Here is a 15,774-nt window from a genome sequence, read left to right as displayed (position 1 = left end):
GCTGAGTGCTAATATAAATTAATACTTCTCTTTTTTTTTTTTTTTTAAGTGCAGAAAAGTAGAGTATTCACGCTGAATTTCAGCATGCATCTGACCCCAGCTACAGCTAGTTTCCCAACAAATACAGTCTGGATAATTACCTACTCTAAACCTATCACAGTCTTTGTAGACATTAAGGCTATGAGGCACCACTTTACAGAGACATAAGCTATAGCCGTGATTTCTTTTTCAGCTTGAATACTGAGGCACTTATTTAGCTAAAGCTTGTGTAACTAAAATACACCCACATCATCAGTATATTTAACATCGGAAATCTGTGCTGAATTAACTTTCTATTTCCCTAAATCTCAGGCTTCTTCATGAAATCACTATGTGTTACCCTTGGTGAGATTAGAAAAGAACAAAAATTAAGTATTTTGTAAGTGGAAGAATAGACACTAGGAAAGGACATGCAAATATTAAAAATCATTTCATCTTCCATGAAGTGATGAGTCTTTGACTAAAGGTTAGTGTAAATAACAAATAAATTTTCAAATCCAGAAGCATCTGTTAACACTATAATGTTTTAGATTGATACTGGTTATTTTGCATCCACAAGTGCCGATGGAAGCTACATGCTGTAAGACACACAAACCCTTTAAAATTATTTTTTTTTCTAGGAATGTTATATTTTCATAGGAATGTCACACAACTATTTTTTCAGCCTTCCTTCAAACCTTCTCTAACCTACTCGCTTGGGCCTTTGCAACTATAGCAACACTACTCCACACAGCAAAGCTGTGTTGGCTGTACTAACAACCTTTGTGATCAAGTAATGGACACAGAATCTTTATCTACCTATCTAGTCTGCACTAACCTTGTAAAACAGGCCTCGTTGTGGAAGAACTATATTGTGGAGGCTGGCATAACTGGCCTACTAGCTTCAGCCCTCCAGATTCTTGACAGACTGGCCCATTAGATAGCTGGCAGATTTTCCTTTTTACTTGTTTAACATCAAACAAGAGAATTCCCGCCCCCCCAAAAAAAGTTTTGAAGATATCAAAATGATTTTCTTTGGCACTTAGGGTTCCAAATTTATCTCTTACTGTGGTGAAGAATACTCCAGGGAGAAATTTTTGTCAATTTAACCTGATGTTCCTGGGGAAACTACCTTTTTTATCTATAGCTCAAGTTTCTGTTCTGTTTGTTTTTCACATTTTCCTAGGCCTTTAGAAAAGAAATATGATAAAGCCTGTGATTTTTGCAAGAAACATAAAACCAGAATTAACTACGTGATCTATGGAATATTAATAACAGGTACAGTATATTACATTTAGTGTTGCTGAAGCCTTACTTACATACCTATACAAGGTTGTAGATTATTTTTTTCTTGTATCTGATACAAAAACTCTTGCCTGTCTTAAAAAACGCATTTGAAAGGAGGTAAAAGTGAATTTAGTCCCAGAGAAAGTTCCAGATTGCAAACCTCCACTCATTTCTAAATATAACAAAACCAAAATTTTGCTACACTGCTCCTCTAGCATGTTTTAACTCTGACTAACTGTTTTTCAGGGGAAAAAAGGGTAGTTCAGTCTCTATGTCTACTCAATTACTAGCCCTCTTCAAGAAGCTAGTTAAATTACAGTGTTAGGAACTTGCTCAAATCGATGAAATCACTCTAAAAAGAATCAGGGACCAACCTGGATGGAGTGTAAGTCAGCAGGCTAGAAATTAAAGCTTTCTGCTCTGACCCATATCACTCAACACCTACAGCAAATGTCTGCTTTAAGCAATGCTGTGTTGTATGTCAGCATGTAGTGCAAAGTCATTCAATTATTCTTGTTTGTTACTTTCCTAATTATTCAGTAGGCTGGTTTGAAACTGCCAAATGACAAATGATTAATACCTACTTTATGAAATAAATACATAAACTGCTTTTAAGCTTCCCAGTTACTTCAGAGAGCCATCAAATCAGGCAATAGGCAAATGCTTTTAAATGTTTCTTCAAATTTTATTGGATAAAATCATCCTCTTGTGAAAGAAGAAACAAGATCTATTTTCTTTAATTCACTACTTTTACACAGGAAAAAAAGCAGCTATATAGATGTGCAAAGTGATTGATGTAATTTATATGAACTTGACCTGGCCAAAGTATATATATTCTGCTTCTACAAAAGAAAGTCACCAAAGAACAGTTCACCATTTTCCAGCAATGCAGTTTCATATCAATGAACATAAATAACAACACTATTTATGAAAGCCGAATTTCTCAATAGTTAGGCCAAGAGTCAGTAAAGCACTCAAGGCACTCAAAAGATAAGCACAGGCCTGACTTTAACCACATCCTTAACTCTGAATTTAAGATTTGATTCCGTTTTCAAAGAGACCAGACCTAACTGACGTATGTGTTTTTGTTTCTGTGGCAGCTTACGTGGCAGTAGTTATTGCGGCCTGCAGCTTGAATATTCAGAGGGCCTTTCCTCTCCTCATCATTACTGTCCTAGCTGTCTTCTTCATCTGCTGGGATTTTTTAGTAGTGAAGTATGAAGACAGAATTGCTGCATTTTTTTCTCCTGGAGAAAGATATTTGGAGAAACAGTGGTTTTGGCTGAAATGGTAAATATGAATGACTACGTACTTATACAACAGAATAAAGTGTTAGGTCAATTTACCTTTAAATCTTTCTTTAAACTTGTGGCCCATAAGCACCAGAAGATAGATCAATCATAAAGAAAATGCAATAAAACCAAACGATATTTGTAGAACAATTATTTTTTTTTCCAGTTTGGAGATGTCAGGCACACCCTTAATATTTTAATGCAGTAGTCAGGCGTCAAGAATATTTACAGGAAGAAAATGCCTGCTGTATTCATTCTACAAGCCAAAATGTGTTATTGTTGGTTGTTCAGAGAACTGAAGTTTGTTATCTAAGCACTACTTGTTCACATACCCCCACAGCAATGATCTCTAAGCTTTTTTACTTCAATCTTCTGGAGTCAAAACATACCAGCTACATTTGGTGTCGTACAATCTTATTTGGGATGGTAGGCATTTATCCAGTATAAAAATGGTAGATATTTAGCTATGGTTGCTTTTTATTCCAAATATTCCTTAGCAGTTAGTTATCAGGAATATTTAACACATAACTGGAGTGTGAAAGGAGGCTCACAGAGGTTCCAAAGGCCAAAAAAAAAAAAAATCCTTAAAAAGAAAATGAAAGTGGTCAGTCACCTTTGCTCTCAGTTACATCACCTTCTCTCAGAGGAAGAAAAAGCTGTAAGGAAGAGTCATTCTGGGTTCAGGCAAATGAACGCGAATCTTTTTTTTTTTATTTAAGATTTTTATATAGTTTTACCCCAGGAGCAGGAATTTCAAAGAAAGATGCTATAAAGGTTGTAGTCCTTCTGCTTCTGAGTCACGTTAGAGAGCGATTGCACACGAGTACCTATGTTAGACAATTTGGCAGCATCTCTAGGGGAGAGGAGGAGCACAAAGACCAGCAGACCTCTGATGGGCAGGTGGGACAAGTCAGGGTCCGTAAGTGCTGTATTATGCAGGCTGCAATCTGTAAATGGTGTGTGTCAGATTAAATGCTTAACTGTAGGTCACAGATTCCAGCAAGAGACAGAAAATCTCTCAGGTGCAGAAAGTGTTGTTTAGCATTGCAATGGACAAAACATTTTGTGGAGCTAGTTTGCAGTATTTTTGATCCAGGCCTAAAAACAAAATTTGGGTATCTAGGTACCACTGATATCACTGGAAGCTAAACAACAGTTAGACACAACTAACATGAAAGAACTGGGGCTGTGTTTAATCTTTCTCTCTGTAAATGGGATGATGTATTTCCTTGTCCCTCAGACTGTCGTTGGGATAGTTACCCTAATAAGGAAACCAAACACAGTTCTATGTTAGCGGGGACCATAGAAACAGTGAACACAGATGTGAACAGTGCTCTCATTATTGTTTCTAAAATGGCTAAAATTGCTATGACTAAAAGATATTTTTTGAACAGATTACAGCCAGTTGCAAAGTAAGTCAGTTTCATAGGCCCACCAGTTAAACTACAGGATATAGTTGAAATGAAATGAAATGAAATGAAATGAAATGAAATGAAAATGGAATGAAATGAAAACCACACGATTAGGCTGACCTGCCCAGATCTAAGAAATGAATCAAGAGAGATGACAGGAAGGGAAAAGGAGGATAGAGTGAGAAAAGATTTTCATTTCATTTAACAGAAATAATGCTCAGACAAAAGTCACTTGTGTTTTATTGTTTTTTTTTTCCCACACTTTGACTCTGGGGACGTGGTCAGAGAACAATTCTAGATGCCAGCAAGGGATGTTGCTGTTAGAGTAGCATGAGTAGCACAAGTAAAAATGATTTCCTACTTATGTTCCTGCTAAACATTTCAGCTTAAAACGTGCTCAGAGCTCTCATTCATAGACATATGTAAATGTAGAGGTGACAGGGGGAGAAGGAATGTCTGGTCTCCTTCACAATGTTACGCCTGGCACTTTCTCTTGCAGGGTGCTGTGTGCAGCTCTTATCGTAACTATCATCCTCTGGCTTGTCTTTGACACAGCAAAACAGGGATCCCGCCAGATGATCTCTTTTGGTGGGCTTGTGATGTATGTTGTCTTGATGTTTATCTTCTCCAAATACCCAGCCAGAGTGAGTATCTAGTCTACTTTGGTTTTTGAGTTTAATGTCTCAAAACTATTTCCCTACGCTGGTGTTGAGTTCAGTAAGAGTAACTGAAAATCTCTGAACAGCAAAACTTAAACTTGTCAGAGCACAGTGACACATTTCACTTCTGAAGAAAGCCATTCTGCTCTGACATCTTGGGAAGCAGACGTGGGGCTGTACTGGCAGCTGGCTCTCATTTTTCTGGGAGGCTACATCCTGTCCTATGTACTAGCACTTCTGTGGATGGGGATGTGTTTGGTCCCAGAGCATCATGGCAAGGCTAGGCAGTTTGCTCTGTGCCTCAACCACAACAGGCTCACCACAGCTCCCAAGATGTCACAGGTGCTTGTATGAATACATTATTGTCATATCAACACAGATTAAGTGGAACTAGAAATGGGTTCCTCTTCTGTGGTTCTTACTCCCTCTTAAGTTTGATTCATACTGCAGATGCCAAGCTCAGTCCTCAGATTTCATTTACATGTTCCCATAGTCTTGTTGATGCCATTTATTTTAATTTTCCAGCTGAGCTATCCACCTTAATGCCCTGCATTACTGTGATACTACAACGGAGTTAATTCAGCCACCACACCTCTCACCTCAGCTTTTATCCCTGTGTGTATGCCAACCATACAGTGTCTGCTTTTACCAGTTGTATATTAATCTACTAGGTCATCGAGTTTCACCAACATTTTTTCAACACTCCTACCTCTGTGCTGAGGATTTGCTTCACAGAAATACCTCCCTCAGCATGGACTGGTGGCCCTGCCACTCCCCATCCTTTACAACTGCTACTGCCTCCAGCTGAGGTGAAAACCTGTATGGTCCAAATGCTTTGTGCTCTCAAAGGGGTTCTCCTTACACCTAATTGGCTTGTGTTATTCAAATATCATCTGAGTAAATTAGCGAGTGCCATCTCAGCTCTTTGCCTTGTAAATTTTCAGATTTAGATTTGGTGTTCACAAAACAAAGATGTTTTCTGAGGCAACAGAGCAGAAATCTGCAGTATAGTAGAGGGACTGGTCACATGCTGCCACAGTTTTTCCTGCAACTGCATTCATATCATATGAATTGCAATAGCCAACACTAAGTAGCTCTCAACTAGTCAAGCTCTTTAAAGCTGCAGAAGATGAATGTGGTTGAAATTACTTTAAAAATAGCAAAGTTACCTTATTCCCAGTCCAGATATTTGAAGAGTCCCTATGGTTAGTTACTTTTTTCCAATGTTCCCATTTCAGTAAAAAAAACAAAACAAAAAACAACCCTGTCAAAGTAACACTTGTTTGTTGCCATCATGTATGTTTATTTGTTTATTTAATCTTTAAGCTTTATCTTTATTAAGATGATATTTCATCTTTAACACAAGAAGAACAGTTTCTCCTTTTCTTTCTCCTTGTTTACCTGCGCCCTGTAATTGTGAAAAGAACATGTTCTTACTTACCTAGACAGCTTTTCAGCAACTAGCTCAGATAGAGGCAACCACATTGCAGACCCTTTGAGCCCCCTTGAACATGTTTTGACAGCTGCTGCTACCCTGCAGTAAGCCAGACAATCCCTACATTATTTTAACAAACATCTAAAGTATATTATTATGTATTCAAATAACAAATGGTTTCTCTCTTTTTTTTTTTTTTTTTTTTTTTAATTATTTTCATTTTTCTGTCCATCTAGGTTGCTTGGAGACCAGTATTTTCAGGAATAGCAATGCAGTTTATTCTTGGGATTCTTATTCTGAGGACCAAAGTGGGGTTTGATGTATTTAATTGGCTAGGAATTCAGATCCAGGTAAGCTACTGGACAAAAACATTTACTTTTTATATAATTTTCGGTCTTAAGACTCTTACATAGCAGTCAGGCAATGCAATGATCCATTTGCCCTGGGATGTTTCCCCAGCTGAGAAAAACTGAGATCTCAGAGTGGTAGTTAACAACCTGAATTCAATCTTGTCATTTCTGTTTTGCCCAATTAGCACATTATCAACCTTGTGGGACAGGTTGATAAGTAATGACCAGAGTACTCTGTTTGTTAGTGCCTCTACTTCCCTTAGATTAAAATCATAACTTGCATCCCTCCAAACACACAGAAAAACTAATGTTCCATGACACTTATAGAAACTCTTAGACTTGGTCCAACTCCAAAACATCCTTCTGATAATGCTGCTGTGATGAAAAGCCTTGGGATTTAGCAAGGCAGAACAATCATTATCCTCAGAATAGCCCAAGGTCGTGGTCACAGTGCCATTTCATAGTTCTCACAACACGTAAAAAACTAAATTCAAGTACAAGTGGCAAAATTCACAGTTGGGACCAGACAAAACAGCTTGCTGCAAGCAGTAAGGGATCTTTAGGGAGGAGACAGGATCCTGCCACAGGTGTCTCTACAGCAGTCTGCAGGTAAAATTTCTTTTTTAAAAAGGCAATTGCTGAAAGGTAATAATTAAGATAAATCCAAAAAGCAGATCAGAGAGTACCCACTGAAGGACATTCAGAGTTTCCACCCCAGGGATACTACTCACACAACTGTTCTTCACAGTACAGATAATTAAGTGCATTTAAATCAAGACAGTGCAGAATGTACCGTTTCCGTGAGGGAGTGAAGGCACAGGTCTGACGTCTGTCTGGCTGCTAATCTGCAAGCAGCAGGAGTCATCTGGGTTTTGTCACCAGATTCTCAGCCTCCCCTTCCAATTTTGACTGAAGTGGGTCTAGTGCCCCCTTTTGTTAGCTCCGTATAGTTTACAGCTACTCCTCTCACAACTCGTTACCCTGGCTATTACATTTCCGTTTTAAACAGAATCATTAATAGCATATCTTGTCAACAGGAGTCTAAAACTGCACCACAATACCAGAAGTAAAAAGTAAAAGCTTCTTTTATGACAGCTTTTGGCTACTCTTTTCACAACTCACGAGTTCAACTGTTAAATTTAAACTGTAATTTATTGTACATATTAACATTAAGGGAGTATAGAAATACTCCATAATATCAAGATTAAAAAATTCAGTTTTATTTTATTATAGTTTATTGCCTTTATTTTTTTGGGTGCAACAGGAAAACTTGCACCGTGCTGTTCATCTACACAGTTTGAAATAATCTGCATTCATAGAAGAACAGAGCAGAGACCCCTGATTCAGCCAGACACAGTCAGTTAAGCCTGTACCCATAAAGAGCAGAGCACAAGCTCCTCAGACCTCACCTGATAGCTGCGGGAAGACCAGCAATATTTGCATAATTTTTATCTTGGACATGGACTAGCAATATTTGCATATTTTTTATCATGGACGTGGAGCCTATGACTAATTTCATTTGCTTTCTCTTTGTAGACTTTTTTGGAGTACTCTGACACAGGTGCTAAGTTTGTGTTTGGTGAAAAGTATACAGATCATTTATTTGCTTTTAAGGTAAGGAAGCTTTTATATATACTGTATAGACAGGCAACAGAGAAAGGAAGCGTATGTTTGGGAAATATATATCTTCTGATACCAGTGCAGTAACCATACAGATCAGCTAAGAGGAAAACTCTTCCTTATTCTACTCTGAATAGATATTGTGGGAACCTTCCATATCAGGGATTGTAGTGATAGGACAAGGAGTAATGGTTTTAAACTAAAGTAGGGTAGATTTAGAATAGAAATTCTTTAATCTGAGGGTGGTGAGGCGCAGGAACAGGTTGCCCAGAGAAGATGTGGATGTCCCACCCCTGCGAGTGTTTAAAGCCAGGTTAGAAGGGGCTTTGAGCAAGCTGGACTAGTGGGAGGTATCCCTGCCCATGGCAGGGGGGTTGGAACTGGATGATCTTTATGGTCCCTTCCAACCCAAACCACTCTGTGATTTTGTGATTCTATGATAAAGCCCTTCATTTATTGCCAGGCACTGAGTGAGGTTACACGTGTTTAGTACAGTTACAGCAACTTATATTACAAGTATACAAGACTCTGGAACATGCTTCTACAAGGACTCCTCCCTGGTCCTGCTGAAACAAATATTATCTCAAGCCTATCTTTCCTCCCCCCTCCACAAGTAAAGTTGCTATACTATGTTATGTTGTTATGTTGTCCTATCCTAAAGTGCTGTGTAGACCACTGCCTCACAGACCTCGCTCCTGTAGAAGTGGAGAGCCTCCTTGTATCCATATACTAAGTAGAAGTGGCCCATGCATAAGCACAAAGAATTGCATTGAGTCATGTCTGGCATTCATGTGATCCCATGGAGATTCCCCTGCTCTCCCTTAGAATTTGTAGGGAAAATGCTGTAAAACATCTCTATGTTCTTCACCATGTAACGGGATGATGTCATGTTTTGTTCCCACATAGAGTCCATGCCATGGCACTTACTAGTCTGGAATCAAGAACATTTATATGTTCAAAACAACATCAACAACAACAAAAACAATGCAGAATGTATAAGGACTCTATTAGGGACCATTCCTCTGATCAGACAGAGACTGCTGTCATGAACTTCAGATGTCTGACCATGGGCTTACAAAATTACCTCTTTCTTGCCTGAATGTGGTACTCCAAACTAGATATAGACTTAGCACTATCACTTCTTAAGAATAATAATAATTTTTAAAATGTTATCTATAAAATATGCTGTTATTAAGAATACTCATAATAATTTAACAGGAAAAAAAAAAAAAAAGAAACATTTCAGCAAGGAATAGAAATTACATTTTAATTACAGTATTTTCTCTTCCTTTTGTTTCACTTTTCAGTCTTTTCTCACCTGTACTCTATTAAGCAGTCAAATGGCAACTTGCATTCATGATTACATATTTTGGGTGTGAAATGATTTTATCCCTAACCCCAACCCAAATGCTATTGTCCTGTGTTTCTGCACAGTGCATTCTGAATATGATTTTTCAAGTTAATTTTATAATGTTTCTGAGATGATGCAAAACATTTTGCTGACTAAAGCCATAACTATCGACCAGACTGTCAAAAGTTTGCTTCCATGTATGCAAACATCCACTAGTTTTACTGTATGTGGAGTTTCTAGAAGATGATAACAAGCACAAAAAAAAAAAAAAAAGGAGTTGATTTTCAGAGCTGCATATGTCTTGGTATAGGAATATATACAGTAAACAGAGTGGCAGATAAACACATCGCATGACAAAACATCCTCCATCCTCTAATTCTGTAGGAAGAGATTTCTGTCTTTCTACAATGGTCATGAGTGACAGCCAGCCTATTATCTCTTGAAACACTTGTCACTTTTTTAGACATTAAGATGGTCAAAATTACTTTTGTGTCTTTCAAATATTTTATCAAATCTGCATATAGTGCTGAGCTGACCAGATTTTGACCCATGATTATTCCGAAGTGTGTTCAAAAAATGAAACCTCTCAATCTTGGCTTAGCTCAGGAGAGGGAGTAAACAAGTAACAGTACCTCTTTGCAGAAAGCTATCAGAGCCCAATCATATCCATATTGCATCCTTAGAAATAAGCAGAGACACCTCAGTTTTCTGCTGTGTTAGATGCATGCGGCTTCCAGAGTAGACATATCCCCCACAGGCATTCTGGCAAGTCCCTCTACAGCCTTTGTGCCTTTTAGTCACAGAAACACTAATTAGTCATAGTCATTAGGGTTTTTCACATGCATGTTTGTGTATGCAGATGCAGAGTTTCAGAGTTCTGAAAAAACTTGCCCACATAAACAAGCTAATGCACATTGTTTTACTGTAAGAAAAAATACTCTGAACTAGCAGAAACACTCTTTTAGGTCTATTACTAAGTCTGGTGAGTGCGATCACACAAAGTTTCTCTTGCGTTTATCACACTTGAGTAGTCAAGTAGTTGGACAATACCTTAATATTGAGTCATCTCCTCTGTTGACTACAAAAGGCAAGGTTTGCTTCAAGAAGCAGGGAGTTAGGCTTCTAAGCCTAACTTGCTAGTGAGATTAGCATGCCATATAAATGTAATTCTAAGGAGATCTTTCATATCAGTTCTCAATGGAAATATAATGGGATTTTTCACAGTGCTCATTAAATTTATTCATTATTACATTTTTCATTTAACCAACAAATGAAACACAGCTAATTACAAATAATATTGCACCAGTACCTCCCCTTGCCATGCAGGTATTCTTACATACACAATGTATGTAGATGTCCCATAGTTAGAGAGGGAAGTTGTTCTTAGATTCCATGCCTAAGGCCATGAGAAGGAACCATCTGATGTTATTGATGCCATGACTCTTACTCTCCTCCTTTGGGCACTGCAACAAGGAGGAGGGGTTTGGCCTCCTCTCACAGATAACTTGCGAATGATGAGGAATGGGCTCAAGTTGCTCCAGAGAAAGTTGAGGTTGGAAATTAGGAGACATTTCTTCTCAGAAAGGGTAGTCAGGCATTGGAGGCCAGGGAGGTGGTGGTGTCACCATCCCTGGGGGTGTTTAAGGAAAGGTTGGACATGGTGCTTAGGGATATGGTTTAATGGGTAATATTAGTGGTAGGTGGACAGTTGGACTAGATGATCGTGGAGGTTTTTTCCAACCTTAATGATTCTATGAGGGAGAGGATGGTGAGCAACACAGGATGTTCCTTCCCCCTCTGTTCTCCAACTCTCATCCAATCTGCAATATGCAGTCCCACATAGGCCCAGACTGAAAGTGACATTTCTCCTTCTCTCACTCTCAGGGAGAGAGGAACCATACAGACATGGGACCAGAGGAGTTTTCTTGAGGTTGTTCTGTCCTTTCTCCCAAGTTTCAAAACCACTGACTTAACATTTCAGTGTATTAGTACAGCAGGGTGCCTTTCTGCAAAACAGTTCATGTGGTTTGGGTTTTTTTTTGTTGTTTGTTTTGTTTTCAGTTGTTAAGTTGTTAAGTGTTTTTCATTACATTTATGTCTGCAGGCAGTGCAATTGAAAACCCACTGCTATGCAACGGATTGCAAGTAGTTTATTTCCATTCTGCTTATTTTAGAGTAATGGTTTGCATATACTTTTTTCCCTGTCACTTTGTTATGACCTAGATAAATGCTAGCCTGGTTGTGACAGATCATTGCAACAATTATTTACCTGTTAAATGGTTGCTACTATTTTCTGATGAAGACATAACATAATAGATACCACATTAAGTCATTGGGAATTCAGGCAGGAGAGTTTACTTCCAAAGTAGTCCCCAGTTTCTTTATGCAGTGAAGGCAGATATTAAAAAAAAAAAAACAAAAAAACTCCCTGTTTCATAAAGACTAATGCTACATCCAGAACTGCCTGCAACTCAAAAATGGAAAAGCATCTTTTAGAGTTATCTAAGCTATTTTCAGAGGAAAGTGCACAAGAAGTGAGGCAGAGGGATGCTGGCTGTCACCCAGCACAGACAGAACATTGTCTCCTCACTCCTTCAGCTAGAAATGTACATACCGTGGTAGCATCCATTCAGAGTGAAAGACACTTGACTTATGATTTTTACCATCCAATATATACAGCTGACCTTTGATCATCTAAACTGAGTCTCCAGAGTTTTATCAAAATTGTTGTTTGTATTAACTTTTCTCTAGAAAGGAACAGCATTAATTTACCAGCAAGTTCTGAACAAACAATGCATTTTGTTCTTTCTTGTTCTGTTCACTTCTTTTATTTATGATGTATTATGACCTTGGTTGAACATACATAAAAGCTTATTATTTCTAATAGTGCTGTTTTAGCTATAACAAACTTGTCTGCCTAATTCTGGACCTTTCTGGGGGATATTTCTTCCTGTTACATACAAAATGCTGAGCTCCTACACGTTTAACATACTTGAAAACCAAGTGATACTAGTTTTATTCAGTATGAAAAACTAACATAGTTAATAACCTGTCACACAGTGGGTTAGGCATTGTTGGAATTATTTTAAGTCATATTTAAGGAAAATGTTCTTCCTTCAGTCTCAACTGAAGGAGAGATACTTAGAGACTCCTTGTATTTAAAAAGTGTACACCTGTGAATTTGTTTTTGTGTAGACTGTGTCTGCATTCACAATTACAGAGTTCTTGAATGTACCCCATTGTCATTACACTGTCATATAATGTTATTAATAGCACTGAATAACAAAGGAAAGAGGATTTTGATATAGTGTGTTATTAGGAAGCAGCTACACTGTTTGAGCTTTCTAAGGAAGCTGTCCTTGATTCTGGGAAATAAGTCAGTTACAGTCTCCATCAGAATCTCCCCATCTTCTGATGGATTTGTCACCCAATGTTTATATAGCACTCTAAAAAGTTTTATGTTTTTTGTTTGTTTGTTTGTTTGTTTGTTTTTTAACACAGACACGGAAGCTGACTTCTGAATTCTATGCTACAGTCCCACTGTACATATTTCGTGGTTTTCAAAGTCTACAGATGTACATATCCAAGTCTTTGTAGATGCCAGTGCCCAGTAGTTGTTTGAGCTGTCTCAAACATAGCTATCAACAAATGTGTATCATATTAAACCAGACTGTTTCAAAACTATTGCTGTCCTATCAGAGAACTAAACAGATACATAAAAAACAATTCCAGCACAAACACACACAAAAAGTCTAGAAAGTTAAAAGTTTTACAGCATAAGAGTAAGCTTAATGATCAGTTTTCAAGACCTCTAAGTGTATCTTAAAAAACATGAACATCTTTTTCAAAAATTAAGTGACCTACAGAATCAAGGACAGAAAAACCACTCTCGAAGTGTTAATGATTTTGTGTTTCTAAATCAGGTCCTGCCAATTGTGGTTTTCTTCAGCACAGTAATGTCTATGCTGTATCACCTCGGAATCATGCAATGGCTCGTTGGAAAGGTAGGAATAGTCACCAGTAGATTCTCATTTGCCTACTACAGGACACCTCTTAAACACATGTAACACTGGCCCTGTCCAAGCTGTTCTGAGATGGACATGTGGGAGGTAGTTTATTTTTAACCTAGAAATAGTTTTGAATGTTACAGCCACAAAATCCTAACTGACATCATCTAGAATGCTTTCTTCCACCAGCATGGTCTTATTGTTAATATCACAGTAGTTGTTAGGTTTTAAATCTTCCTTCCATCCTTCCATCCATCTGCCCCATGTCCATTCCCCAAAATGTATGATTGAAGTTAGACCACAGCCAGTGGATTGTTGCCTACTGCTAAGCATTGCAGAAGCAATTGCAAGCACTTCCCTGTCACAGATCCCCAGAGAACTTGTGTCTCTGACTAAGATCAGCAGATGTTTCCTCACCTCATTCTTTAAGTGTTCATTTCAGTCAGGTCCTAGGTCCAGTGTCAGTGTCCAACAGCGTAATAGCAAGTCTACAAATAGTCTTTCTGCCCTGTCTGCCCAAAGAACTTAGCAAATGAGGGAAAAAATCTTTTTGTATGGTAGTGGTTAAAGCATATTTCTAGATAAACTTCAAAAGTCCTTTGACCTTCTCATTCCAAGGATTGTTACATTATCACCACAAACCTAACCTAGCTGAAATACCATGTGCTAAAATTTCTAATATGTATTTTGAGCCTTAATAAAATTTTACATATTCTCCCTGTATATGATCAAAGTCCCTATGGACAGGCATATAAGTAATAAGGACACATTAAAATATCTGCTTCTAGTAACTCAGTTCCGTGTTCAGGAGGAGCCTGGGGTCTTTCAGAATTGTACTCTCAATTCTTTTAAATCATTATTCCTCTGTCTTATTTAAGCATGCTACTATTATATGAATGGACAATATCTTGGTGTTGGAATCATTAACTCGGGAAATATTTTAAGGCGTCTCAGAACTCTGACATTGACGTGATTAATTCAAGAAGTACATTTATTAGGCAGACCAATGTCTCCTTTTTTTTCTTTTTTAATAACTTTAGGTTGGCTGGATAATGCACATTTTTATGGGGACAACTCCTGTTGAGTCTTTTGTAGCTGCTGGTAACATATTTGTGGGACAGGTGAGTTGAAGCATAGAAAAACATACTAGTATAGGATTCCTGATTATTGTGAAAGATGGCTGCTCAGCAAGCATCTGTGTATAAAAACAATAATCCTCATTTCATATGAAGTAAGGACTACAGTACAGAGTGACTGGTGGTTGATTTCCAGAAAGACTGAATTCTGCTAAGTGTTGGCGGTGATACACAATGGGGCAGGTTTTGGGAACCGTATCTCTTCCCAACAGAAATTTAAGCATAAATATAGGTGATAGATCTCCCTTAAAATGACTACAAGACTACTCCAAGGCTATGAAAAAATATATATATATTTTTTTTCAAATAAGAAGGAAAAGGCAAATAGGAAGAAAAGAACTTTCATGAGGTAGGCAAGGGCAGAAAGACAGATAATTCAGAAAAAAATAAGATCCAGGCTTGGCTTTGCAAGGCCTTAGACAGGAAAGCATGAGACAGACTAATTTCCCAACTAATGGGAAAATCCAATAAAACAACACTACAGCAGTGTCTGTGCCCATCTTCAAAACACTGGGAAAAGATCACCAAGTAGTGTCCAAGCACAGAAACAATGCTAACACATGATAGTTATTTTGCAGCAGTGCCCCACTGTTTAGTACTTCTTACAGACTTAAACCAGTATGTCCATATTATACTACCCCCAGGATGTGCTCACACACATACCAGAGGACTCAGAGCTTTAACCTGAGTCCAACCTATAAATACTGGTTGGTATGCATGTTTCACATGACATACAGGTTTAACTGCAGCTCAGACCCATGGCTGTTTCTAACTCATTCAAAACTGGGTTGGGATTTCCTGACAATTCCACTAGGTTTGGGGGAGACTTTAAAACAACAAGAACTATCTACAGACGAGATGGATGTTGGTACAATTTTCCCTCTTGGGGAAAAAAAAACAAAAAAAAACAAAAAAAAAATTATATTCAGAGCATTCATTAGCGCAAAGATTAACTAGTAAAAAACACCTAGGAATGTGCAATGCAGCCACTGATTTTCCTGACCTGTTAATAAGAGAAACCTCTGAAGATTTATTAGGTGGTTCTTCATTTGTTGGTTGTTTTTCACTTCCAGACAGAGTCTCCTCTCCTGGTAAGGCCCTACTTACCATACATCACCAAATCTGAACTCCATGCAGTCATGACAGCAGGATTCTCCACTATTGCTGGAAGTGTCTTAGGTGCATATATTTCTTTTGGGGTAAGAAA

At 38.0% G+C, this 15,774-nt stretch overlaps 1 protein-coding gene across 1 annotated transcript in view; it reads left to right on the top strand.

The window, feature by feature from the left end:
• The window catches only part of SLC28A3 (solute carrier family 28 member 3), a 42,793-nt gene that overhangs the window by 14,656 nt on the left and 12,363 nt on the right, over positions 1–15,774 (top strand). The window contains exons 4-11 of the mRNA XM_032206301.1: positions 1,205–1,296; positions 2,406–2,595; positions 4,509–4,653; positions 6,340–6,453; positions 7,990–8,067; positions 13,348–13,428; positions 14,472–14,552; positions 15,641–15,766. Coding sequence (XP_032062192.1) covers positions 1,205–1,296; positions 2,406–2,595; positions 4,509–4,653; positions 6,340–6,453; positions 7,990–8,067; positions 13,348–13,428; positions 14,472–14,552; positions 15,641–15,766 — 907 coding nt within the window. The remainder of the gene's footprint in view (positions 1–1,204; positions 1,297–2,405; positions 2,596–4,508; positions 4,654–6,339; positions 6,454–7,989; positions 8,068–13,347; positions 13,429–14,471; positions 14,553–15,640; positions 15,767–15,774) is intronic.

This window comes from Aythya fuligula, chromosome Z (genome assembly GCF_009819795.1).
Source record: "Aythya fuligula isolate bAytFul2 chromosome Z, bAytFul2.pri, whole genome shotgun sequence".
Classification (NCBI taxonomy): Eukaryota; Metazoa; Chordata; class Aves; order Anseriformes; family Anatidae; genus Aythya; species Aythya fuligula.
This window is presented reverse-complemented; position numbering and strand designations above follow the sequence as displayed.